The sequence below is a fragment of the Haliotis cracherodii genome, unplaced genomic scaffold (assembly GCF_022045235.1).
Source record: "Haliotis cracherodii isolate W230 unplaced genomic scaffold, xgHalCrac1.p SCAF_4, whole genome shotgun sequence".
Classification (NCBI taxonomy): domain Eukaryota; kingdom Metazoa; phylum Mollusca; class Gastropoda; order Lepetellida; family Haliotidae; genus Haliotis; species Haliotis cracherodii.
In genome coordinates this window covers 57,360,573-57,388,395 of record NW_027266297.1, presented here as the reverse complement: position 1 = coordinate 57,388,395, position 27,823 = coordinate 57,360,573, and the positions used below count along the sequence as shown (strand labels likewise).

At 43.2% G+C, this 27,823-nt stretch overlaps 1 protein-coding gene across 1 annotated transcript; it reads left to right on the top strand.

Annotated features, from left to right (window-relative positions):
• The first annotated feature begins 753 nt into the window (after nucleotides 1–753).
• Nucleotides 754–22,602, top strand: LOC139479519 (leukemia inhibitory factor receptor-like). Its single transcript, XM_071262363.1, has 15 exons — nucleotides 754–883; nucleotides 1,930–2,202; nucleotides 3,496–3,622; nucleotides 4,275–4,432; nucleotides 5,727–5,866; nucleotides 6,418–6,571; nucleotides 8,301–8,374; nucleotides 8,614–8,821; nucleotides 9,900–10,039; nucleotides 11,227–11,401; nucleotides 14,983–15,141; nucleotides 16,462–16,614; nucleotides 20,191–20,275; nucleotides 20,925–20,973; nucleotides 22,351–22,602. The coding sequence occupies exons 1-15, from the start codon at nucleotides 754–756 to the stop codon at nucleotides 22,600–22,602; spliced, it is 2,277 nt and encodes a 758-aa protein (XP_071118464.1).
• The last annotated feature ends 5,221 nt before the right edge of the window (nucleotides 22,603–27,823 follow it).

Genomic DNA, 27,823 nt, shown 5'->3' with positions numbered 1-27,823 from the left:
GTATTTTTTTTCCAAGTAGGGGTATTGGTTATTTCACAACACATTTAACAACTGTTTCAGTCATATCGCAGTGGGAGTGAGTGAGTGAGTGAGTATGGTTTTACGCCGCTTTTAGCAATATTCCAGCAATATCACGGCGGGGAACACCAGAAATGGGCTTCACACATTGTACCCATGTCGGGAATCGAACCCGGGTCTTCGGCGTGTCGAGCGAACGCTTTAACCACTAGGCTACCCGACCGCCCCTATCGCAGTGGGATAAACAGAGTCTGTTACCTTGTTCAAGGATATAACACAGTGACTTGCATGATACGGCCTCGTGAAATAGATTTGAAATGATTATTAATAATATCATATATATTGTCTCTAATGGTGATATCTCGCTGTCAAAGATTATGGTTTTGTTCACAAAATACTCTGTATTCATGAGGATGGCCTTATTGCGGTCACTTATTATTGAGATTGTGTTATGTTTTTTTCAAGCAGTTTTATATTTTCACAAAATTATGAGTTGTGTTTTGTTTTCATTTTTTTAAATCAAATGGTCCGCCCTTAAACAAGTGTATAGTGATATTGCTGTAATATTGCTGAATGCGGCGTAAGGCATCATTCACTCATTCAGCACGAGTACAAAGCCATCACGAAAGTTACGGTAGTAGAATTACAATCTGCTCGTGTTTCGTGAAATTTACCATGTTGTATGAAAAGGACGTTATTTGGAGGCGGCAACCCAATATTGTTTCATTGCAGGCTATGTCTTTCTTCATACAGAGTTGTCTCCCCTTCCGCTTGTCAGGAGGCACCTGTTCAATGTCAAGGTCGCTGATGCTGTTAATTGTCCTTCTGTCAAGGTCAACGTCATTCCTCCCGGACAGATACGGAAGTAATTTTTTGTTACTCTTAATATATAGAGTGCGGATTATCAAACTACATATGAGGGAAAACATAAGCGATCGAGTGAGTTTGGCTTAACGCTGTTTTAAACAGTATTTCATTCATATCAGGGAATGTCAGCTTCATATGAGAGGGAAGCCCGAAGTAATGCAGAACGTTTGGCATTTTGCTGAAACCAACAAGCATGAGTATGGTGCTGACCAACCAAAATACGATCAGGCGGAGCCGGGGATTCAAACCCACCATAAGAGGTTTCAGGCCCATCAAAGGGACGCAACTCCACACAGCGATTTCGGCCAACCGTGGCCCCAGACAACGATAAGTAATAACGATAATGATTATCATAAAATGGTTAAATAGTGCTACGCTACACACGAGGAGGGGACACGGGTGGAACGGCTGTCTAAGGCGCTACATGATCTCTGCAGAGTTGCATCTTTTGGACACGTAAGGAACCTATGAGTTTGGGTTCGAATCCCGGTTCCCCCGTTTATGTTTCAAGGTTTGTCAGCACCATACCCTTTCTAGTGGGTTCTGCTAAAGTGGTTAACATACAAATGTCTAAGACCTACTTCACTTCGGGCTTTCCTCCCACATGAAGCTGCTACGCTGTGATATAACTGGAATACTGTTCAAAGCCGAGTTTAACCCAACCTACTCACATACTTACACACTATTCGCCTCCGTTGTCTAGTGGTAGAGCATCCACCCGGAGAGCGGAAGGTGGGTGGTCTTACCCCGGCCACGTCATACCAAAATATCTTAAAAGATGGTACTTGTTGTTACCCTGTCTGGCGCTAGGCATAAAGGGGCTAAAACAAGGACTGGTCGGCTCGGAGTCAGTATACTGTGTCTGAGTGGGGTATTTGTTAAGCTGCTGCATGGTATGTCACTGGGCTAGCACTTTAAAATCGGCATTACTCCGGACTAGTACAAGCAGCCACACACACGCACACACGCACGCACGCACGCACGCATGCATGCACGTCGGTGGTAATAAACTCGTTGCTAATTACACTTACGTCTCTTTGCCAGAGCTTAAAGTAAACCTCAATCCAGCTTTCATCGGGGAGACGATGTTGTTTACATGCGTCATCACAGACGACAGTTTGCCTGTCAACTCCTCCGCTATCTGGATACGACGTCCAAACTCCAACACATCTCTCGGCAGCGTTGTGAACCAGACGTTGACGTCGACGACGATCGAGGTGAAGGTGACGTCTATCTCTGACGCCGGCGTGTACTACTGTACCCTGACCACCCCGGGGGGAGATTTTGGCCTGGGTTATGTGCGGATCGATGTTGACTGTGAGTAATGACCAACCAATACACAAAATGAATTGACTTTTCCTCGTTTTTCAAATTGATTTATCTAACAGATTCAGTTGATCAACTCATTTTGTCAGTTTATCGATGTTGCAATCCCTTTCTTCTGCGTATTAATTTGGTTAATAGTACAGTAAACTACGGATATAACGAACTCAAAGGGACCACAAATTTTAGTTCGTTATAACCGTAGTTCGTAAAAAGCATATATACAACATAACTACAGCAAATAGTCGGAACAAAAAAGTAAGATCGCTATATCCGTCAGTTCGTTATAAGCGTGTTCGTTATAAACGTAGTTTATAATAAATACAAGTACAATTAAAAAGTTACGTTTGATGCCCATAATCTTTTATTTATCGTCTAGCGGCTTATTCTTATAAAATGTAATGATTTCTTTTTCATTGTGACGATTGCCAGGAAAATAAGACTAGTGAGTGAGTGAGTGAGTGAGTATGGTTTTACGCCGCTTTTAGCAATATTTTAGCAATATCACGGCGGGGGACACCACAAATGGGCTTCACACGTCGGGAATCGAAACCGGGTCTTCGGCGTAACGAGCGAACGCTTTAAAAACTAGGCTACCCGACTGCCCCGAAAAAAGGACTAATGACAAAATAATATTCTTTAGCTCTGAGACTACCAAAAGATCTCGGAACTATTCAAATTTTGTTTGCTTGTTGTTTTACATAACGGCAGCCTGTTAACAATTGGACTTGGACCATACAAACTAATGATTGATATCATGAACAACGTCCCTCGGCGTCGGGATACGATGGTACGAAATGAACCCGATCACCGAGGCTGACCACACGAATCGTTTAGCTCCCTCGTGCGTCAAGAACTGGTTTGCTGGAGACCATTTCTACTCCGGAATCTCCTTGGTGCAAGTCGAACTCTGATGATACTGTTTCCATTCCTTATTCAATGTGGGGGAACGGGTGGCCCAGTCGCCTAAGTCGGCGCTATTCGCTGTGCAGAGTTGCGTCCCCTCGGCACGCCAGAAACCTATGATTGTGGGTTCGAATCCCGGTTCGCCCCAATTATGTGTCTAGGTTTGTCAGCACCCTACCCGTGCTCGTGGGTTTCACCGAAGTGGTAAACGTCTGAGACCTGCATAACTTCGGGCTTTCCTTCCACATTAAGCTGACACGCCGCGATATAACTTGAATACTGTTAAAAGCGGCGTTAAACCCAACTCACTCACTCACTCTTATTCAATGTAACATAGAAGCGTCTATGATAAGCCTCGTGTTGTTTGCCTGTTGTGTACAGATCCCCTGGCGGCTGTGACGAACTTAAACTGCACCACAAGGTCCCAGCAAGTCCAGTGTTCGTACTCCCTCCCCAGGGACTACCGACACCCAGAACACATCACTGGCCTGGTGTCCTACAGCAATCCGTGAGTTACATGTGAATGAGTATTGTTTTACGTCTATTTTAGCAACATTCCAGCAATGCCATGGTCGGGGACACCAGAGATGGAGCTTCACGCATAGTATCCCTGTATCCAGTAAACGATTTGTTTAGGGGGAAAACATTTTTGGGACTAATTATTCATTTTACCAGACAGACCCGGATGTATCTATATTTACTTTTACTGTTGTGTCAGGTCCATTATCTCTCAATAACAGCAATATTCTTAAGAAATTCTTAAAAGGCAACAAATAATGTCCATAATTATTAGAAATTTCTACTTCAAGCACCGTCCGTTGTACATTCCTATGGACATCTTAAGAGTGTTTTAAGATGCGTGTTTGTTTTTTGTTGTTTAACGCCGCAGTCAGCAATATTCCAGCTATTTGACGGCGGTCTGTAAATAATCCAGTGATTGACTTCATGAACATTGATCGATCCACGCAATTGGGATACGATGACATGCATCAACCAAGTCAGCGAGCCTGACCACCCGATCCCGTTAGTCGCCTCTTACGACAAGCATAATGATTTGAGCAATTTGTGGAACATAATGATGCTGATGCACGTTAAAGTATACTTAATGCTAAAAAATTATGATTTAAAATATATGCAACTTTGATGTTTATGAATTCCAGACCAGAAGAGTCTATTGACACTGGAACCGACAGACGTTTCTCACTGCCGCCAGGATATGACCTATTTTCGCTGTACTATTTCCAAATACAGCTCCTGTACAGTGGACGAAATGTGACCTCGATGTCTGAATACTTCCCGGTCAACCCAATGGATGTAGGTAAGAAACATCGTCAAAATGGCATGGGTTTGTGTACACTTTGTTCCACAGTCAACCGTGAATACATACAGCCGCATTTTTTCCTGGCCGTTGGATTATTGGGGTATGAGTCGTTTGTACCTCTTATGCCAAGTGATCTTTTCTGACCATAGACCGCCTCCGTGGTCTAGTGGTAGAGCGTCCGCCCGGAGAGCGGAAGGTCCGGGGTTCGATCCCCGGCCGCGTCATACCAAAAGACGTCAAAAGATGGTACTTGTTGTTACCCTGTCTGGCGCTTGGCATTAAGGGGCTAAAACAAGGACTGGTCGGCTCGGAGTCAGTATACTGTGTCTGAGTGGGGTATTCATGTTAATCTGCGGCATGGTACCTCAGTGTGCTAGCACTATAAATCGGCATCAGTCCGGACCAGTACAAGCAGCCACACACACACATGCATGCACGTCGCTATATAAGTGCAATAATCTTGGACGCTAAACCAAATTTCACCTCACCTCACCTCACCTCACCTCACCTCACCTCACATAAAGCCGCTGTCTTGTATATTAGCTATTTTTAACCAACGAATCAAAGGCCTGGATTCAGGTAGAGAGAAGGCAATGAGTGTTCAGACCAAGGAGCAGGCAGCTTACATCAACACACTCAACAATATTCAGCTATATGACGGCAGTCTGTAAATAATCAAGTCTGGACTAGACAATCCAGTGATTGACATCATGAGCATCAATCCACGCATTTGGGATACGATGACATGCATCAACTAAGTCGCGATATCGATAGTCGCCTCTTACGACAAGCATAATCGCCTTTTACGGCAAGCATGGGTTGCTGAAGACCTATTCTACCCCGGATCTTCACGGGCACATACAACAGGTGGCTTTCTGTTCTGCATTTACATCAATGGTAGGGGGCGGTTGGGTAGCCCAGTGGTTAAAGCGTTCGCTCGTCACGCCGAGGACCGGGGTTCGATTCCCGACATGGATACAGTGTATGAAGCCCATGTCTGTTGTCCCCCGCCGTGATATTGCTGGATTATTGCTAAAAGCGGCGTAAAACCATACTCACTCAATCACTTATCAATGGTAGGTAATGGTAGGGTAACAGAGTAGGGTTCTTTTGGCCACACATTAGTTATAAACGGGCTCATTACATTAGCTGACTAAATATAGACACTCGTCACTTCTTCAAGGTACAGTGACCGTATGCATGTTGTACCTACCCAGCGCGCGGTAACTGTTGTTTGGTTGTATTATTTGTATTAGTTCTCCCATTGGTTACCATGGTTTCTCTGTTATAGTTATCCCCAAAGCAGTCAAGGATGTTGTTGTCAAAAATACGAAGAAGCGGTCTCTTCAGTTGTCATGGCAACCTCCCGATGACGCGGCTACATACACTTACCGAGTCACGTGGACGGTTGTGGGGGACAATGATAAACAGGTGAGTAAGACGAAGTTGTATTGTTAATATATATTGTATATTTATATTAATTGACTACACCCTCTCAGTGTTGTTCACGATTCTAGTGCGGTGGCCGAGTGGTTCAAACGTTGGCTTGTTACACCAATGCCCGGGATCGATTCCTGACATGGGTACACTGTGTGAAGCCCATTTCTGGTGTCCCCTGCCGAACGTTTGCATGAATATCGCTAGAAGAGGCGCAATAAACCTCATTCACTCACTGAAGATGTACATATTCATGTGAACAGGAAGACCGTTTACTTCTCGCCTTTCCTAAAAGTTGAAAATAATATAGTACGTATGATAACTTTTGTGTATTTTTAGGCCGTGCCATTGAGTGGTTATAATTAGGAAAGTAGATGACAGAAAATAACGTTTTGATGTCCACATGACCTTGAAGAAATTTTGTCCCATGCAACCTTGTTGTCTATGAAAGAACTGAAACAAACTCTTAACTAAATTTATACTCTTTCATTACAAAACTTACCCCATACGTTTTAAATAAATCTTCTTCTTTTTTCTAATCTCAGATACACAACATGGAAACGAATTTTACCCAGACGAGCTTGTCGTACCTGAGACCATCAACCAATTACACCATCAACGTTAAGTGTCGAGAACGTCATCGTCAGGAAGGTTACTGGAGCTATGGATACTTCATAACTGTCAAGACGTTGGATGCCGGTAGGTGGCAGTGATGTAGACTCGATGTGACACAGTTGCTGTCAAGACGTTGGATGCCGGTAGGTGGCAGTGATGTAGACTCGATGTGACACAGTTGCTGTCACGACGCTGGAGGCCGGTAGGTGGCGGTGATGCCCTCAGGTGTCACAGTTGCTGTCAAGACGTTGGATGCCGGTAGGTGGCAGTGATGTAGACTCGATGTGACACAGTTGCTGTAACGACGTTGGATGCCGGTTGGTGGCGGTGATGTAGACTCGATGTGACACAGTTGCTGTCACGACGCTGGAGGCCGGTAGGTGGCGGTGATGTAGACTCGATGTGACACAGTTGCTGTCACGACGCTGGATGCCGGTAGGTGGCGGTGATGCCCTCAGGTGTCACAGTTGCTGTCAAGACGTTGGATGCCGGTTGGTGGCGGTGATGTAGACTCGAGGTGACACAGTTGCTGTAACGACGTTGGATGCCGGTTGGTGGCGGTGATGTAGACTCGAGGTGACACAGTTGCTGTCACGACGCTGGATGCCGGTTGGTGGCGGTGATGTAGACTCGAGGTGACACAGTTGCTGTCAAGACGTTGGATGCCGGTAGGTGGCGGTGATGTAGACTCGAGGTGACACAGTTGCTGTCAGGACGCTTGATGACGGTAGGTGGCAGTGATGTAGACTCCAGGTGTCAGAGTTGCTTTCAAGACGTTGGATACCGGTTGGTGGCGGTGATGTAGACTCGAGGTGACACAGTTGCTGTAACGACGTTGGATGCCGGTTGGTGGCGGTGATGTAGACTCGAGGTGACACAGTTGCTGTCACGACGCTGGATGCCGGTTGGTGGCGGTGATGTAGACTCCAGGTGTCAGAGTTGCTTTCAAGACGTTGGATGCCGGTAGGTGGCAGTGATGTAGACTCGAGGTGACACAGTTGCTGTCAAGACGTTGGATGCCGGTTGGTGGCGGTGATGTAGACTCGAGGTGACACAGTTGCTGTCAAGACGTTGGATGCCGGTTGGTGGCAGTGATGTAGACTCGAGGTGACACAGTTGCTTTCAAAACGTTGGATGCCGGTTGGTGGCGGTGATGTAGACTCGAGGTGACACAGTTGCTGTCAGGACGCTTGATGACGGTAGGTGGCAGTGATGTAGACTCCAGGTGTCAGAGTTGCTTTCAAGACGTTGGATGCCGGTTGGTGGCGGTGATGTAGACTCGAGGTGACACAGTTGCTGTAACGACGTTGGATGCCGGTTGGTGGCGGTGATGTAGACTCGAGGTGACACAGTTGCTGTCACGACGCTGGATGCCGGTTGGTGGCGTTGATGTAGACTCCAGGTGTCAGAGTTGCTTTCAAGACGTTGAATGCCGGTAGGTTGGTAGGCTGTTTCAAGGCTCGCATACTTCCATGGCTCAAGTGCCCAAGCCATGATGCCCAAGTTTATCCTGACAGATGTCAAGATGATGATATGCTTGTCGTAAGAGGCTTCTAACAGGATCGGGTGGTCAGGCTCGCTGACTTGGAAGATGCATGTCATCGTATCCAAACTGGGTTGATCGATGCTCATGATGTCAATCACTGGATTGTTTCGTCAGACTCGCTTATTTTCAGACCGCCGTTAGCAGGAATATTGTCCAGTGCGGCGTTAAACAACTAACAAACAAACAAAATTCAGATGATGATTTGTTATATGCTTTTTCAAATACACCAAAAGTTGGTAGAGTCTGTATTATTATCTGCACTTTCAGTTCCAGGGCGCGCACCACGGGTGTCACCTGCCGTGGCTAGAACTGATGGAGGGAGTGTTGTCGTGTATTGGCAGGTAGATAGATAGATACCAGTGTCTCGTTCAGCAAAGTGATCACAGCGCTATCGGCCAAACCAATTTTAAACAATGGGAGTCGAGGAAAGAAGAAAATCCAAATGGATCATAAACATCAGAATTTACAAAATTTTCCCCCAAAACATTTAATCGTGTCACCATTGGGTGAGTTTGATAGGAACAATGTATATGGGGTCACTAAAAGTATAAATATGAATATGACATAAATATGCCTACAGCCTCTGTCGCCTAAGGAGGCTAATGGGGAGATGCAAGGCTACCGCGTGCAGTGTGGAGATGAGGATGCGAGACATGTTGGGCCCGGGGGGTTCTCTGAGACGCTGGACACCCCCACTGACCGGCGTGGACTGTGGTGTGACGTGTACGCGGTCAACAACATCGGAATGTCGCCGTCGTCATCTCTGTATATACCATCACGGATGTCAGGTAAGAACACGTGGTCTCTGTATATACCATCACGGTGGTCAGGTTAGAACACGTGGTCTCTGTATACACCAACTTGGACGTCAGGTTAGAACATGTCGTATCTGTAGACACAATCACGGAGGTCAGGTTAGAACACGTGGTCTCTGTATACACCAACTTTGACGTCAGGTTAGAACATGTCGTATCTGTAGTATAGACACAGAACACGTCGCTGTAATAATTAATGGTTGATCGCATTTGCTTGGTGCACATTAAAGTCTTCATTTGATCAGACGAAATATTTTTTAGCCGTATTTTATTTGTGTTTTACAGTCGTTAAGAAACGATAAAATACTAATTTATGATTTAATTTTGATGCATCCGTGTTTGAAAACAATTCAGTGAACAGATCTTTGTACAATAAATCGGTGAATAGATCCTTATAGAATAACTTTATCCTTTTGACTTCTGTGATTTTAAAACTCATACACGTTACTGTCCATTGAATGCATTGGGCAAGCTGTATTATCAATTGCACGCATTGGGCAAACGGCCTGCCCAGTGCAGGAATGGGCAGTTGCACAGATACTATCAGAGAGGCCAGGTAAGGGAACTCTCGAAAGTGTTCAGACAAGTTCTCTATTGCTCTCACAAATTCTCTTTTGCATTGACAAATACTCTTGTGCTGAAAGAGGTCTTCTCGTGTTCTTATGGTATAACACAACAGACCCGTGAATACCCGGGGTAGAATTGGTCTTCAGCAACCCATGCTTGCCGTAAAAGGCGACTATGCTTGTCGTAAGAGGCGACTAACAGGATCGGGTGGTCAGGCTCGCTGTCTTGGTTGATGCCAATTGCGTGGATTGATGCTCATGGTATCAATCACTGGATTATCTGGTCCAGACTCAATTATCTATACAGACCGCCGTCATATAGCTGGAATATTGTTGAGTGCCGCGTTAAACAAAAAACCAACTAACAACTAACTATAACACAACATACACTATTTTGTATCTACAAATGAAGCGTGTGTGCGGTGTGGATGCATCTAAGTAAATACAGGGTCTGTGATGTATCATGTAGTGTTGTTGTATTGCAGAGCTGACCCCCCGGGACTTCTGGGTGGTGGGTGGTGAGGGGGACACCAACATTACCTTCCTCTGGGACGCTGTGGGTCGGGAACGACACAACTGTGCAGCGTATTGGTGTCAAGCGGCAGGCCAGTCCGACATGTGCCAGGTAAGCAACACAACCTGACACAATACGAAACACAAGGTAACAAGTCATAGCATTACACAACCTGTCATATCACAACACGGCACACCACAGCACAACACAGGATGACATCGGACACAAAATCAAAATATAAAGGAATGCAATATTTTACAAGGCACAACAAGGCACAACATAAAAGTGCAAACATTAACTGTACATCTGTACAAATGTGTTATTCTTACTTAATTCTGGCCTCAGCCAATCGGCTGTGTGTTACCTGTTATCAATTACTTGTTGTTGTTGATGCTAATTTGCTCATCACAACATATTATGCATATATCCTTTTCTTCACTTGGTTGTAGTCACTCCAGCTTGATAACAATCTCATTAAAATCAGACCTCAGTCCTCGCTACCGCTAAACAAAGATCTGAGGACATCCCATTTGGGGTCACGTCAGAACGACCTTTCATCCGACCAATCAGAGCATCGCTTACCAGATTATGAAAGTGACAGTCGGAATGGGATTTCTAATCATGCAACCTCGAACACATTAACTCCGAACGATAGTTACGGGTTTAACGACTGAATCCAATCTAGACCATCTATTAGCCATTCCAGAATGTTCTTTTGTTCAAGTTTCAAATCTGTAATCGAAAATTTGTCAAAATATGTTTCGAAGTGTAGTCGCCAATTTGAAATTAGTGCCGTAAAGCACGAGAAAGCTGCCCTCTGATTGGTCATTCCATTGGTCTGTCAAAGTTTGCGCAAGGTCAGTCAGTACTGAGATTGGCTTGATAACAGTGTAAGAATCTACATAGAAACGTCGCTATACATGCACAGGAGTCCGTATCTAAAAATAGACCTCCTTATGCATATTCATAACCATCTCCACGGGCTCGCGTGTGGAGATGGTCATGAATATGCATGAGGGCGTCTATTTTTAGATACGGACTCCTGTGATGCATGTATGCTTTCTTATATCCCAATATTAAATAAACAGCACAACACACAAATAACTATACTTTTGCATTGTAAAGTACTGCACACCAATGGTAAGTACAGCACAATTCAACATATTTATGAGGACGTATACTTTAGCAGTGCCTCAATGCGTCTTTGCCTGAGAAAACAGTGCAGTTTAAACATATCTACGGAGAAGCATTTTAGGCGTGCAGGTCCAGTGTTTGTATTGGAAGTGTTCAACTTGCAGACCCCTGTCCAGTGGGAGACCGTGACATGTGACCAACAGAGTCTGACCCTCGATACCGGTCACGTGATAGCTGACCAGCGCCTCATGGTGGGCTTCTCAGAAGAGTTGTCTGCCCCTGGAGGTCTTATCTGGAGCATTATCAAGTGGCAGTATTGTATCTATGCTCAACACAAAGGTAAGGTATAATAGGTACAGTGTTTCTTAATAGTAGCGAAGATCAGTGTGACGGTACCAGAATTGAAAACACGTTTTCCTCGTATCCTAAAATATGTTTTTGAAAACCCAAATTAGCTACTATGGCCTGCAGATCTACGATCTGTATCATCATTCTCTTCTCGGCCTAAACGACCGCCTCCGTGGTCTAGTGGTAGAGCGTCCGCCCGGAGAGTGGAAGGTCCGGGGTTCGATCCCCGGCCGCGTCATACCAAATGACGTCAAAAGATGGTACTTGTTGTTACCCTGTCTGGCGCTCGGCATTTAGGGGCTAAAACAAGGACTGGTCGACTCGGAGTCAGTATACTGTGTACAGCATACATGGTATCTCAGTGGGCTAGCACTAGCAATATAAATCGGCATCAGTCCGGAATAGTACAAGCAGACACACACACACACACACACACACGTGCATGCACGTCGCTATATAAGTGCAATAATCTTGGACGCGATGTTAAACCCAATTTCACCTCACCTCACATCGGCCTAAACCTATGGACTTGAGCTGTGTTTTAGCCCTGAGACTTTGGAGCTAACATAATTCCTAGCCTATCCACAATATGAATGACAATGATGGCCGCATCTTCCCGAGGCAAGGGCGTGAACTGACTATAAAAGTCCAGTTTCCACTCTTGCCGAACTAGGCTAATTCTGTTGTTACATTTTGGCTGGACAAACGCATCTATGCATAGCCCAATCAAAATCGCGTAACGAACTAAACACCCGGATTTTAAACAACATGGATAACAACGTGCAGATTTCAGTCGACTGCAGGATTTGTACAGCATGTGTACCGCCAACTGGGCGTTGACAGATATTTTGCAAATCGTTTCATGTTTTTAATCGAGGTCCTCAAGTGATTTCATGACTTCGCTGGGTAAGACCCGTTTTATTACATTTAGATCTTTATTACCGATCAGATCGTAATGACTGTGCGCCGCCATTTATTTTGAAGCAAATGCAAGTGATATGAGAGGTTGAATCCGATTGGTCATTAGGAGGGACAAAGAAGGGACATAACTCGTAATAGACACTGGTGGCGGTCGAGCCAGGAAATTCCAGCCTAGTTTGGCAAGGGTGGAAACTGGATTTTTACAGTCAGTTAACTCCCTTGCCTCGGGAAGATGTTATGGCCGAAAATTTCCCTTTTTTGTCTTGTACCATATGGTGCCTTGTTTTTTTGCCTTGTCAGCTCTCACTTCATGTGGAGCAATATCTAGCAGGTCCAGCCTTAGGTCTTTACATTACAATCTTTGAGGAGTGAGTGAGTGAGTGAGTGAGTATGGTTTTACGCCGCTTTTAACAATAATCCAGCAATATCACGGCGGGGGACACCACAAATGGGCTTCACACATTGTACCTATGTCGGGAATCGAACCCGGGTCTTCGGCGTGACGAGCGAACGCTTTAACCACTAGCCTACCCGACCGTCCCTCAAGCTTTGAGGAAAAATTGAAGACGATATTTCTACGAAGATTTCACTGAGCGCCATACCACGTTTGCGAAAAGTTAGATCAAGGTTACGACAGGCGGCGGACATTTGATATTGAACGCATTGGTGACAGAAGTGATGCCTGATACAAGTCCCTGTTTTGACTTGTACCATATGTGTCTGTGTTTTTTGTAGAGTTTCCTTTGCGTGTGTTTCTGATGATTCCCGCATTTGGGCACGATAAGCTCGTCTTTAAGCAAACAACTCGTACCATCACTATTTGATATACCCAGGCTTATGATATAGTCGGAATCATACAACGGACACTGCTCTCACACGCATAAGAATGAAGGATGTCAATATGAATTAGTCGTTTGGACTTTACATATATTTTAATAAGAATTGATCATTCTGTGGTAGGAGCCCTATAAATATTCACGAGCCTAGAGTTGTCTGGTGTCGAGCCTTCAGACGTCCTGCATTCTAATAGACACGCATGACGTCACAAAGAAGGCGGAGCCATAAAGAATAGGCTTGTTGGTCGCGTTATCCAAATCAACTGGAAGAACGAAATAGCCCAGTCGGGTAAAGGAAGAGGCCATTGTTTTCATGCAAAGGATAAATCATATAAACAGACTTGAAGACGTTGCTTGTCTAGTCGGGAGGGTTACTGAGAAATGTGAAACACCTGCGCGCTGACCTGGCCTCTCTTACTATGCTTTTTCAATCGAGTGCGGCCTGGAAAAAAACATTGGTGGAACCTTTCTCCTATTTTATTTAGTCTGTTTGTGAAGGTTATAAAAAACGTATATTTACACACGGGGGTAAAGAAGAAGATCAAACCGGGTCCATGTGCTGCCATAAAAGGCAGAAGTACCTGGTCGCGGTAAGCAGCAGCTTTGAGGTTGCCACGATGACAAGAAGCCTCTAACGTGCATTGCCACATAAAGCACCCCACACCATGACACTTCCGCCTCAAAATCTCTCAACTTCCTGGGCGTAACGTTCATGACGGCGCCTCCACACCCTTGCCCTACTATCAGCAAATCGAAGATTAAATCGGGATTCATCACTGAAGACGACTTGATTCCAATTCCTCTGAGTCCATCGTAAGTGTCGCTGTGCCCACAATTGACGTTAACGTCTGTGTAATTGAGTGAGAATCGGCCCGCAGTCTGGCCGTCGTGCTTGAAGGTGAGCAGTTCTCAGACGGTTTCAAACAGTTTGCGCACTCAGTTCTACCCGTAAACAGTTCATTTCTGGTTGAGGTAGCCGTCAAAAATCGGTTACGGAGGTGACGTAAGACAATCTGACGATACTCTGCATGTGACGTCACACGTGGTCGACCACGTGACCAGTTGCACGTGAAAAACCACTTTTGAAACTATAGTGCTGTGCACATGATTTTGATCGATTCATCTGCACAAAAAAGTGTGTTATCTGAAGACAATATGTGGCCATTACTGTTAAAATACACACGAGGGTCCCACAATGATAACTGGTCAAAATGTTAAAATTTTAGGATTGTGAAGTTTTTAATTTGGTTCAGTATACATTCAACGTCGCAAGGAAGTCGACGGAAGACCGGGCAACAAAGGCCATTTATTTGTACGGAAAGGCATAGAAAATACCGTATCAACTACACGTCAGTTCAAATTGTTTGAAACCCGTGTCGATTCGGTGTAGAATAGGTCTTCAGCAACCCATGCTTGCCGTAAAAGGCGACTCTGCTTTTCGTAAGAGGCGACAAACGGGATCGGGTGATCAGGCTCGCTGATTTGGTTGGTCCATGTCATCGTGTCCCAATTGCGTGGATCGATGCTCATCACTGGATTGTCTGGTCCAGATTCGATTATTTACAGACCGCCGACATATAGCTGGAAAATTTCTGAGTGCAGCCTTAAACAAAAAAAATCCAACAACTTAATGACTCCTTCCCCTGTGTGTCGGGATGTATGTCTATTAGAATAACACGAGACTCGTGATATTTAGAAAGCTGCTTCCATGCAAGCGTTGATGCTTATTTAAAGATATATATCAACTGCGATGTCAGACACTAACGACAGCTTGGTGGCCTCAGTTTGTATCATGGTGTGAAATTACGGTTGTAGTCCCTCCCGCTCTCGATGGGTTCCGACTGTCCCCGAATCAGCCCCCACTGGGTGTACACACGGAGTGGAGACCCCCCGACTGTCGACAGAACCCCGCCCACATCACCAACTACATCCTCTACTACTGTCTGGTACCAGCGGCTGCAGGCAACTGCTCAGGTGAGCTTTGTGTGGCGTTCAGGAACTGTTCAGGTGAGCTTTGTGTGGCGTTCAGAAACTGTTCAGGTGAGCTATTTGTTGCGTTCAGGAACTGTTCAGGTGAGCTTTGTGTGGTGTTCAGGAACTGTTCAGGTGAGCTTTGTGTGGCGTTCAGGAACTGTTCAGGTGAAATTTGTGTGGCGTTCAGGAGCTGTTCAGGTGAGCTTTGTGTGACGTTCAGGAACTGTTCAGATTAGCTTTGTGTGGCATTCAGGAACTGCTCAGGTGAGCTTTGTGTGGCGTTCGGGAACTGCTCAGGTGAGCTTTGTGTGGTGTGCAGGTGAGCTTTGTGTGGTGGTCAGGAGCTGTTCAGGTGAGCTTTGTGTGGCCTTTCAGGAACTGCTCAGGTGAGCTATGTGTGGCGTTCAGGAACTGTTGAGGTGAGTTTTGTGTGGCGTTCAGGAACTGTTCAGGTGAGCTTCGTGTGGCGTTCAGGAACTGCTCAGGTTAGCTTTGTGTGGCGTTCAGGAACTGCTCAGGTGAGCTTTGTGTGGCGTTCAGGAACTGTTCAGGTGAGCTATGTGTGGCGTTCAGGAACTGTTCAGGTGAGCTTTGTGTGGCGTTCAGGAACTGTTCAGGTGAGCTATGTGTTGCGTTCAGGAACTGTTCAGGTGAGCTTTGTGTGGTGTTCAGGAACTGTTCAGGTGAGCTTCGTGTGGCGTTCAGGAACTGTTCAGGTGAGCTTTGTGTGGCGTTCAGGAACTGTTCAGATTAGCTTTGTGTGGCATTCAGGAACTGCTCAGGTGAGCTTTGTGTGGCGTTCGGGAACTGCTCAGGTGAGCTTTGTGTGGTGTGCAGGTGAGCTTTGTGTGGTGGTCAGGAGCTGTTCAGGTGAGCTTTGTGTGGCCTTTCAGGAACTGCTCAGGTGAGCTATGTGTGGCGTTCAGGAACTGTTGAGGTGAGCTTTGTGTGGCGTTCAGGAACTGTTCAGGTGAGCTTCGTGTGGCGTTCAGGAACTGCTCAGGTGAGCTTTGTGTGGCGTTCAGGAACTGCTCAGGTGAGCATTGTGTGGCGTTCAGGAACTGTTCAGGTGAAACTCACTCACCGATAATGTAATAATTAAAATAAATCACTATTTTAATTTTGCTAAACAATTATCTCTATTTTTTTTCTTTCAGAAATGTCAAATGTGACAATCTTTAACAAACACACAGCCTCGGTGAGTGGGAGGATGTATGACAAACCAACATGCTACTCTATCCAGTGCTTGTATTAAATCACACATCTACATGACTCTATGTCTTTGTTGCCAAATTGCTGATTACTTGAAATCCTTCATAGGCCCCAGTGGGAGTAGAGTTGTGGACGGAGATGCGGTCAGCTACCTCATCAGCGACCTTGAACCTGGAGCCCGCTACAAGGTCAACATCCGGGCGGTGTCCCAGGTCCTCCATGGTCCTTGGAGTACTCCTGTCATAGGACGAGTCAAGGACGGTGAGACTACTCTGTCATGTCATCTGTCATGTTTGTTGTTTAACGCCGCACTCACCAATATTCCAGCTATATGACGGCGGTCTGTAAATAATTGACTATATGACGGCGAATTGTTTGATAGAAATTACTTAGAAGTTGACGGATGACAAAGTAGATTTGCTTGACAACGGTATAAGGGTCTATACCGAAACGTCGCCTTTACAGTATTAAAGAAGTTGTTATCCATAAATTGTGTTTACTTTCTATTAAGGCGGTCTGTAAATAATTGAGTCTGAACCAGACAATCCAGTGATTGACATCATGAACACCGATACACATAAAATGTCATGTGTCTAGATTAAGATGTTGGTATTCTTTTAAATTCTTTTAAAGCTCATATTCCATTTTCAAAACTTCATTTAGGCGTGAATTATATTTAACTTTTTTAAATTATTAACAAAATACAGTATGTATCTATATATAGCTTGTATACTTTTCGATGACAATTTTAGCAATATGTAATAATGCATAATACATTAATTGTTTATATTAAGTCAAATATGATATGCGTACTGCATTAATGATATAACCTATGTTGCTTGCATGTACCTGAAAAAATAGGGGGGGGGGGGGGGGGGGGGGGGACACCAAAGCAAACCCACCAAACAATTAACAAGTTTAGAATTTCTTCATCTCAATTAGATGGGCTTTATTGTGAAGAGTCGACAGAACAACAGATTTGTGTAATTTGTCGAAAACAGTGTGTTGAAAATGAATATCATTTTTACTTGTATGTGAATATCATTGTGAAATCAGAAACTAATACATTAATGAAAAGTACAATAAATTACCATCAATACATAGACTTAAAGGGGAAGTGTACACGCCAAAATCACTTTCTTTCTTATTTTAAACAAAACGGAATTTTAGAATTAGTTAGTATCAGTGTTTGAAAATATACACTCATTTTCTCACAGTCAATGTATCGAGCTCACAATAAGTGTGAAAATGTCATGCCGTTATGAGGCCTCCGTTTTCCGAGCTAAACAGGCCTGAGTTATCCCCCTTAGATTATGACGTAATTGGTGCCAATTTAACTGGGTCCCTGTCTTGTCACAACGCAAAAGATCACGCTGAAGACCCGGGTTCGATTCCCTACATGGGTACACTGTGTGAAGCGCATTTCTGGTCTCCCCCGCTGTAATATTGCTGGAATATTGCTAAAAGCAGCGTAAAACCACAATCACTCACTCACCCACTCACTAAAATGTTGATGCTATACAGAACTTGTCGATGTTGTAGCCTGGAGTTACACTCCCGGTTTTAATTATATGATAAATAAATAATTAATTGACAATTTTTCGATTGGAAACATAATTGTACATGTAAATTTGTTTTACATGAATGTATATAAATATAATTTGTGTATATATTAATATACTCGGGCTGAGTCAAACTGGGAGCGCAAGTAGCAAAGAAATTTACCGTAATTTATGGAAAGGAAGACAAAGGACATTATACCTGAAAAAAGGTCAAATCTCGGGGCTGTGTAGGAGAGTACTGATGACAGAATACAACGCGATTGATTTACGAGGGACTGGTAGAGTTAGTTTGGGCGTAAGGCACGGATCACGTAGCTGAAAGGTCTCAAAGGGGGGATAATAGGTCCAAACTGGCTAGGTCCAAACATAGTAGAAGTCACTAAGCAGACGGTTAATTAATCAGTCTTTGGCTTAATAACTGGCGCTACAATGAGCGGACTAGCACGGGCCAATGTAACTATCGCTTCATGACGTTAATCAATCTTGGAAGATGGACGGAAGGGTTGAGAATATAACGGGATGGAAAATCATATATCAGGGGGGGATCGGTTTGCGGGAGTTGAGGTGAAATGGGGTTTAACGTCGCGTCCAAGATTATTGCACTTATATAGCGACGTGCATGTACGTGTGTGTGTTTGTGTGACTGCATGCATGTACTAGTCCGGACTGATGCCGATTTATAGTGCTAGCTCACTGAGATATCATGCCGCAGTTTAACATGAATACCCCACTCAGACACAGTATACTGACTCAGAGCCGACCAGTCCTTGTTTTAGCCCCCTTAATGCCGAGCGCCAGACAGGGTAACAACAAGTACCATCTTTAAACGTCTTTTGGAATGACGCGGCCGGGGATCAAACCTCTCTGGGCGGACGCTCTACCACTAGACCACGGAGGCGGTCGGATTGCGGGACAAAACTAGACAGGTCGAATGCCATTGCGCTCACAGTTGCAGATTACTACCGGAACCTTTGCGAAGTACATATCTGTATACTGCTCTCCGGGCGGACGCTGTACCACTAGACCACGGAGGCGGTCGGATTGCGGGACAAAACTAGACAGGTCGAATATATAAGGGACAGATTACTACCGGAACCTTTGCGAAGTGCATATCTGTATACTGTATAGCAGCCGTTTGAATTAAAAGAAACTACACTAAGCTAAATCAAGTTGACCCACTCCTGGTAGCTGTATCCTGGGCTGAGAGCCAAATCAACGATTCTCTGGTTACGATGTACAGTGTATATATATTATTGCGGTCAAACCGGTCTTTCTCCTCATGGGTAACCATTAGTGTAATCATGGGCCGATGGCCTACATTACCGGGTCCTACTATTTCACGTCCGAGGACGCCCGGGAGCGTCCGGAAACGTCCGGGAGGTTTCATCAGACGTCCGTAAACGTCCGGGAGGTTTCATCAGACGTCTGGGAGTTTAAATATACCGTGCAGTCAATAAAACATGTCTTTCCCAGTTTGGTAAGATCGTGAGAACATTCAAACTGCCGTACGTGTTTGCCATGTGCAGCGGCCGGAAACTTCCGGTTACTGGTACTTACATTTTCTGGCCGCTGCACATGGCAAACACCTACGCCAGTTGATATTCTCATGATCTTACCAAACTGAGAAAGACATGTCTTATTGACATTATGAATAAAAGAACTTAATTGAGTTATGCCATGGTGCGATAAAACTAGTTGACCACCAGTCAGTAGTTGGGAGCTTTTTAAATGAATTATGAGGGAAACAACACTTTTCGACTGGTTTGTCTTGTGTTCGGTGCTATTCTCGCTGCGCTACGCAATACGACAGCTGTCGGAGGATCGAAGAACGAGAAATCGGATATCATAACATTAGGATATTATATAAAGAGCTGCAGCCAAACTGAACGGTTTTCGTTGTTGATTAATGCATACACGATTTGAAAAGGTGACGCTATCGGTCCACATCATATTATGCATCATATTATGCACGTCACATGACGTCCGTGAATTCAAATCAATGAACGGTTATAAACAGCTTGGTCAATAAAAATGTGGAATTTGAGATTATTTACCACCAGACATGATGATATACCATTTAAATTGTATTGTCTGTTTTGCTAGCCATTGTTTTATATGTTGTTATGTCAACATTTTGAGACTGAATTCCCAAGAATTTCATTCTGGTTTAAAAGTGCTCGAATCATAATTAAGACCCTTCATTCATTTGAAAATTGAGATCCTCAAAAATATGCTACATGTATTAGTATTATAACACATGTTCCTATTTTCGCAGAACCGCGTTCGTTGGAGATCGTCCTTCCGGTGAGCGCCTGTCTTATTCTCCTTGTAGCCATTTTCTGTGGCTTGTTCCTGAAGAGGTCAGTAAATCTTCATGTTTGAACCCATGAAACTTTTCCGAAAACAATCAATAACCTGTCAGGGAGGGATCTTATATTAATTCTCAAATATATATGTGGCTTGAAATGAGACGCGACGTTTGTTGCTGGGGCGTGGGAGGGGCATTCAGCTAAAGCGCCGCCATTTGCTGTGTAGATTTGCGTCCTTTACTGGTGACATGATGATTAAGACGTGAGTTATTTCTAGTTTTGTCATCACTGTACGTGCATAAAACCACAGTCACTCATTCACGTCTGTTGCTTCGGATATACTTGCTTTTGCACGACAACGCATGTCAGAGACCATATACCGATATCCGTATATGGTCTCTGGCAGTGTAGGGGCACGGGTGGCCCAGTTGTCTAAGGCGCCGCGATTCGCTGTGCAGAGTTGCGTCCCTTGGGCACGCCAGAAACCTATGATTGTGGGTTCGAATCCCGGTTCGCTCCGATTATGTTTCTAGGTTTGTCAGCACCATACCTGTGCTCGTGGGTTTCACCGAAGTGGTGAACGTCTGATACCTGCACCACTACGGGCTTTCCTCCCACATTAAGCTCTGGCAGTGTAAAAGTGAAGCCTATATTTTATGTTTTAGTGTCAAAAAGTACAGAATCACGGTTAACTTTTCAGAGTGAGACAATGTTGGAAGAGAAGAGAGGAGTTCAGTTACCCGTCCATTGTAAGTTGCATCCTGTGATATTCAAATGTCTTTGTGAAACTCGCGGAAAGATTTCTGTACATACCGTCACTTGTGGAGAAAAAAATCAGTGAAAGCAACACCACCCTCTACAATCTCATCTTCCGGAGGCTAGGCCGTTAACTGATTGTAAAAGTCTAGTTTGCCAAATTAGGCTGCAATTTCTGGCCTCAATCGTAGCGCCATCAGTAGCTATTACAAGTTTTGTCCCTTCTATGTCCTTCCTACTGACCAATCAGATGATCAAATCTATATTGTAATAAAACGGGTCTTACATCGCGAAGTACATCAAATCACGTGAGCACCTTGATTAACATGATTGATGTTCAAAATATCTGTTGACGCCAAGTTGGCGGTACACATGATTTGCAAATCCTGCAAGCAACCGAAATCTGCATGGCTGTTTGCAAACATGATGTCGATTTCATAACGCGATTTCCATTGGACTATGCAAAATATCGTTAGTACAGACAAAATATAACTCCACAATTCCAGCCTAGTTTGGCAAGGGTGAAAACTGGACTTTTATAGTCAGTTACTCCCTTGCCACGGGAAGATGTTTGTTTGTTGGTTGGTTGGTTTGTTGTTTAACGCCGCACTCAGCAATATTCTAGCTATATGACGGCTGTCTGTAAATAGTCAAGTCTGGACCAGACAATCCAGTGATTAATATCATGAGCATAGATCCACGCAATTGGGATCGATGACATGCATCAACCAAGTCAGCGAGCCTGACCACCCGATCTCGTTAGTCGCTTTTTACGACAAGCATGGGTTGCTGAAGACCTGTTCTATCCCGGAATCTTCACGGGTCCCTCGGGAAGATGCGACAATCCGGGATAGTATAAGCAGTAACACCTATGAACGGGCTAGTTATATTTCTTAAATTCCAAATGCTTCCCTCACTGCTAAATTAACGTGATTCACGCGACATTTAAAGAGATGTAGGCGTTCATAGGAAAGAAAATGATGTACTGGGACCGGTCATATATATAATGAGGGGGTGGGTCAGAGGGAATCAGGGGAGGGTGACCAAAACATATAACAGTCTCTAGGGGAAGGTCACAAAAAAATAATACACATATTTGGGGAGGGGCATGACAAAATGAACACTTTATGATCTAATACAAAGTGCTATTTAATTTAGTCTTTTCGGGGGTGGGGGGTGGGGGGGTGGATGGGTGGGGGTGGGGATAGGATCATCCAAAAATATGACCCCCATTCGCGGAGGGTCATTATTTTTAATTCAATAGCGAACCAGAATTATCGTACCCTCCCCTACCCCTACCTCATAATAAATGACCGGTCCCTTTATCCTTCTCTATGAAACAAATTAAATATGTGTATTTTCTCCTGCAGCGTGGCATGGACAACTCGGGTGGGCAAGGAAAGACAGAATTGGATAGGAAAAGGTGCCAGAGAGCTGAAGGGTTGTCGACACCAAGTATCTGCTGTGAATCTGTGAATGAAGCCACTGAAGTTCAGTTACCTGACTTGTTTGATGGGAAACAGGAAGGGTGTACATACACATGGAGCTTCGACTCTGCCCCAAACTCCTCCTATAACGTGGTGGCCAATGAAGGGAATACAGACCAATGTGTGTGGGGGTGACATGGGGTGGGTATACCACACATGCTTTGGTCACAGGTGTTGATTCTGGGTGAGGTAATGTTGGAGTTGTAGTTCCCCTGTTGGGTAGCAGTTGGGGACTGGGTAAGGATGTGGGACATGGGTGAGTGACTGGGTTAGGGGGTCAAGGATATGGGACATGGGTGAGGGATCAAGGATGTTGGTCATGTGTGAGGTACTGGGTTAGGGGGTCAAGGATGTTGGACATAGGTGAGGGATCAAGGATGTTGGTCATGTGTGAGGTACTGGGTTAGGGAGTCAAGGATGTTGGACATAGGTGAGGGATCAAGGATGTTGGTCATGTGTGAGGTACTGGGTTAGGGGGTCAAGGATGTTGGACATGGGTGAGGGACTGCACATGGGTGAGGATCAAGGATGTTGGTCATGTGTGAGGTACTGGGTTAGGGGGTCAAGGATGTTGGACATAGGTGAGGGATCAAGGATGTTGGTCATGTGTGAGGTACTGGGTTAGGGGATCAAGGATGTTGGACATAGGTGAGGGATCAAGGATGTTGGTCATGTGTGAGGTACTGGGTTAGGGGGTCAAGGATGTTGGACATAGGTGAGGGATCAAGGATGTTGGTCATGTGTGAGGAACTGGGTTAGGGGGTCAAGGATGTTGGACATAGGTAAGGGAATGCATATGGGTGATGGATCAAGGATGTTGGTCATGTGTGAGGTACTGGGTTAGGGGGTCAAGGATGTTGGACATAGGTAAGGGAGTGCACATGGGTGATGGATCAAGGATGTTGGTCATGTGTGAGGTACTGGGTTAAGGGGTCAAGGATGTTGGACATAGGTAAGGGAGTGCACATGGGTGATGGATCAAGGATGTTGGTCATGTGTGAGGGACGGGGATAGGGGGTCAAGGATATGGGACATGGATGAGGGACTGCACATGGGAGAGGGAGTCAAAGATGTTGAACATGGGTGAGGGAGTGGGTTAGAGAGTCAAGGATGTTGGACATGGGTGGGGGGGAGAGGAGGGGGGCTGGCCTGGGTTCAGTGGTCACGGATATGGGACATGGGTTAGGGCGTCAAGGATGTTGGACATTGGTGAGGAACTGGGTTAAGGGGTCAAGGATGTTGGTCATGGGTTAGGGGCACAGAAAACACAATTCATCATAGAAAACACACTCATAATTCATTATAGAAAACACTCTCACAATTCATCATAGAAAACTCACAAGTCATCATGGAAACCACTCTCACAATTCATCATAGAAAACACTCTCACAATTCATCATAGAAAACACATAATTCATCATAGAAAACTCACAATTCATCATAGAAAACACTCTCACAATTCATCATAGACAACACTCTCACAATTCATCATAGAAAACACTCTCACAATTCATCATAGAAAACACTCTCACAATTCATCATAGACAACACTCTCACAATTCATCATAGAAAACACTCTCACAATTCATCATAGAAAACACTCACAATTCATCATAGAAAACACTCTCACAATTCATCATAGAAAACACACTCACAATTCATCATAGAAAACACTCTCACAATTCATCATAGAAAACACTCTCAAAATTCATCATAGAAAACACTCTCACAATTCATCATAGACAACACTCTCACAATTCTTAATAGAAAACTCACAATTCATCACAGAAAACACACTCACAATTCATCATAGAAAACACTCTCACAATTCATCATAGACAACACTCTCAAAATTCTTAATAGAAAACTTTCTCACAATTCATCATAGAAAACACACTCACAATTCATCATAGAAAACACTCTCTCAATTCATCATAGAAAACACTCACAATTCGTCATAGAAAACACTCTCAATTCATCATAGAAAACACTCTCACAATTCATCACAGAAAACACACAATCCATCATAGAAGACACTCTCACAATTCATAATTGAAAACACTCACAATTCATCATAGAAAACACACTCACGATTCATCATAGAAAACACACTCACAATTCATCATAGAAAACAGTCACAATTCGTCATAGAAAACACACAATTCATCATAGAAAACACTCTCACAATTCATCATAGAAAACACTCAATTCATCATAGAAAACACTCACAATTCATCATAGAAAACATTCTCACAATTCATCATAGAAAACACACTCACGATTCATCATAGAAAACACACAATTCATCATAGAAAACACTCTCACAATTCATCATAGAAAACACTCTCACAATTCATCATAGAAAACACTCACAATTCATCATAGAAAACACACTCACAATTCATCATAGAAAACACACTCACAATTCATCATAGAAAACACTCACAATTCATCATAGAAAACACTCTCACAATTCATCATAGAAAACACACCCACAATTCATCATAGAAAACACTCACAATTCATCATAGAAAACACTCTCACAATTCATCATAGAAAACACTCTCACAATTCATCATAGAAAACACTCTCACAATTCATCATAGAAAACACTCTCACAATTCATCATAGACAACACTCACAATTCTTAATAGAAAACACACTCACAATTCATCATAGAAAACACACTCACAATTCATCATAGAAAACACTCTCACAATTCATCATAGAAAACAGTCACAATTCGTCATAGAAAACACACAATTCATCATAGAAAACACTCTCACAATTCATCACAGAAAACACACAATCCATCATAGAAAACACTCTCACAATTCATCATTGAAAACACTCACAATTCATCATAGAAAACATTCTCACAATTCATAATAGAAAACACACTCACAATTCATCATAGAAAACACTCTCACAATTCATCATAGAAAACACTCTCACAATTCATCATAGAAAACACTCACAATTCATCATAGAAAACACTCACAATTCATCATAGAAAACACTCTCACAATTCATCATAGAAAACACTCTCACAATTCATCATAGACAACACTCACAATTCATCATAGAAAACACTCTCACAATTCATCATAGAAAACACTCTCACAATTCATCATAGAAAACACTCTCACAATTCATCATAGAAAACACTCTCACAATTCATCATAGAAAACACACTCACAATTCATCATAGAAAACACTCACAATTCATCATAGAAAACATTCTCACAATTCATAATAGAAAACACACTCACAATTCATCATAGAAAACACTCTCACAATTCATCATAGAAAACACTCTCACAATTCATCATAGACAACACTCACAATTCATCATAGAAAACACTCTCACAATTCATCATAGAAAACACTCTCACAATTCATCATAGAAAACAAGACACTCTCACCATTTCAGTGTTAATATTATTTATTGTAAATGAGCAATTTGAACCAAATGTACATGTACACACAATACAGGAAACTGAACATGTGTTCATTCAAACCCCACCAGTGTTGTTGTATTTTTTAATAAGTTGCCAATTAAAAGTAACAAAAGCATCATGAAGTTTCGAATCTCAGAAATATGAATTGGTTTTGAAATGCCTCTTTACATAAATTACAACAAAAATATCAAAGAACAATCTGAAAGCAATAAAAATCTTGGCATTTTTTGTCTTATGTTTCATGGGTCATTTGATGATAATCGTCATGTGGAATGGTTGTATATTAGAGACATTGCTTGAAGTTATTGAAGCAAAATTGTCTGCATGAAACTATTAAAAAACAAAATAAATCAAAGCCACGTAAATATGAGGTGAAAAGAGATTTAGTCCTTTCAGTCTGTATGGCGTGTTATTCACTGTTGTTCCTCAGTGACAAGTCTGACTGCAACATTCCGCCTGTTTCCACACTGTCCTCGCCACATGCACTCAAAAACGTGGATGAGATTAGCACCAAAAGACACATGTCTGTGTCTGAGATCACCGGATTTCCTTCATATGCTTAGTATAACACCACTGCCACAGGCTTATTTTGCTTATCATGTGACCAGACTTTTCTCTTATTTGTAAACAAACGCGCTTCGTATACTTAGAATAACACCACTGCCACAAGCTAATCTGCATATCATGTGACCGGACTTTTCTCTTATTTGTAAACAAAGACGCTTCATATACTTAGCATAACACCACTGCCATAGGCTAATTTGCATATCATGTGACCAAACTTTTCTCTTATTTGTAAACAAACGCGCTTTAACAGAAATCAGAATAGAACGGACAAATGCAAGTATTTAGGCGCGCTTTACATATTACTTTGCATAATTATATGCATATGCTACTACAACTGCGACAGTGAGTTGCATGACAATACATATTTACACATCAAAGCGACCGTACCGCTAGCTCTCTGTAGGGCTTGGATGACAGCACCTGGAGCCATTCAACCAATGTAAACATAGGATAAATACCCAAATGGAAATAGTTTTTCATGATTTAGGATACTTTCTCAATGGAAGTTAACCATTCTATGACATATGTTTGTCTAGATATGTAGACTTGTTAAAAATGAAACAGATGAAAAACATATGCAATATCTTGAATAGACTGTGTAAGTTGTGACGAATCGTCACATGGTGCTGGCCTGTGGCAGAGGTACAATACTGGCTGCATGGAACTCTGGGTACGAGAGTGGATTTGAACCCACAATGAATTAAAGGGAGATAACCTTTGAACCAATGTGTCCCTTACCACATGAACAAAAAAATGAATTGTTGGCATTAAGTAAATGGCACTTTTGGTTTGAAATAACAAAGCTTGCAAAACAGAAATAAAACAAGAACAAGTTTTCAGACCAACTGCAGCCACATAAACACAAGATAATAAAATAAACTTGAATAACTAATACAAACAGATATTGCATAATCAATAGATATGCATAGATAAAAAAGGGGAACAATAACATTGACAGAGAAAAGGCTTTGAACAGAGCTTCAGCTTACTGTGAGAGGAAAGCCCAATGTCACTCGGTAAACACAAGTTTAATTATCTAAAATCAGTGGATCCTGGCATGGTCAAGGGACACAACTCAATAACTACAAGAACTCAAGCAATTTTTATTCTGTTTGACAGAGTCTCACTTCATGAAAATTTCACAACAGTACAAAAAGGCATAAGTATATGTGTCTATGTCATCATAACAGGATCATTAGAAGCACGTAAGGTGTTTTATTTTCCATCACTTGGTTTCTGGATTTGACTATACTAAAAATAAGGGAATGAGAAAACTGATCAAGTCTGAAACATCTTTAATATTAATATAGAGCTTGATAATCATGCTT

What these genes read in the sequence shown, in the direction of transcription:
- LOC139479519 (XM_071262363.1), top strand. Translation starts at nt 754, where the DNA reads ATGTCTTTCTTCATACAGAGTTGTCTCCCCTTCCGCTTGTCAGGAGGC. An exon ending in GGTCAACCCAATGGATGTAG is followed by an intron (nt 4,433 to 5,726) that starts GTAAGAAACATC and finishes TCTCTGTTATAG; the next exon opens with TTATCCCCAAAGCAGTCAAG. An exon ending in TGTCAAGACGTTGGATGCCG is followed by an intron (nt 6,572 to 8,300) that starts GTAGGTGGCAGT and finishes CTGCACTTTCAG; the next exon opens with TTCCAGGGCGCGCACCACGG.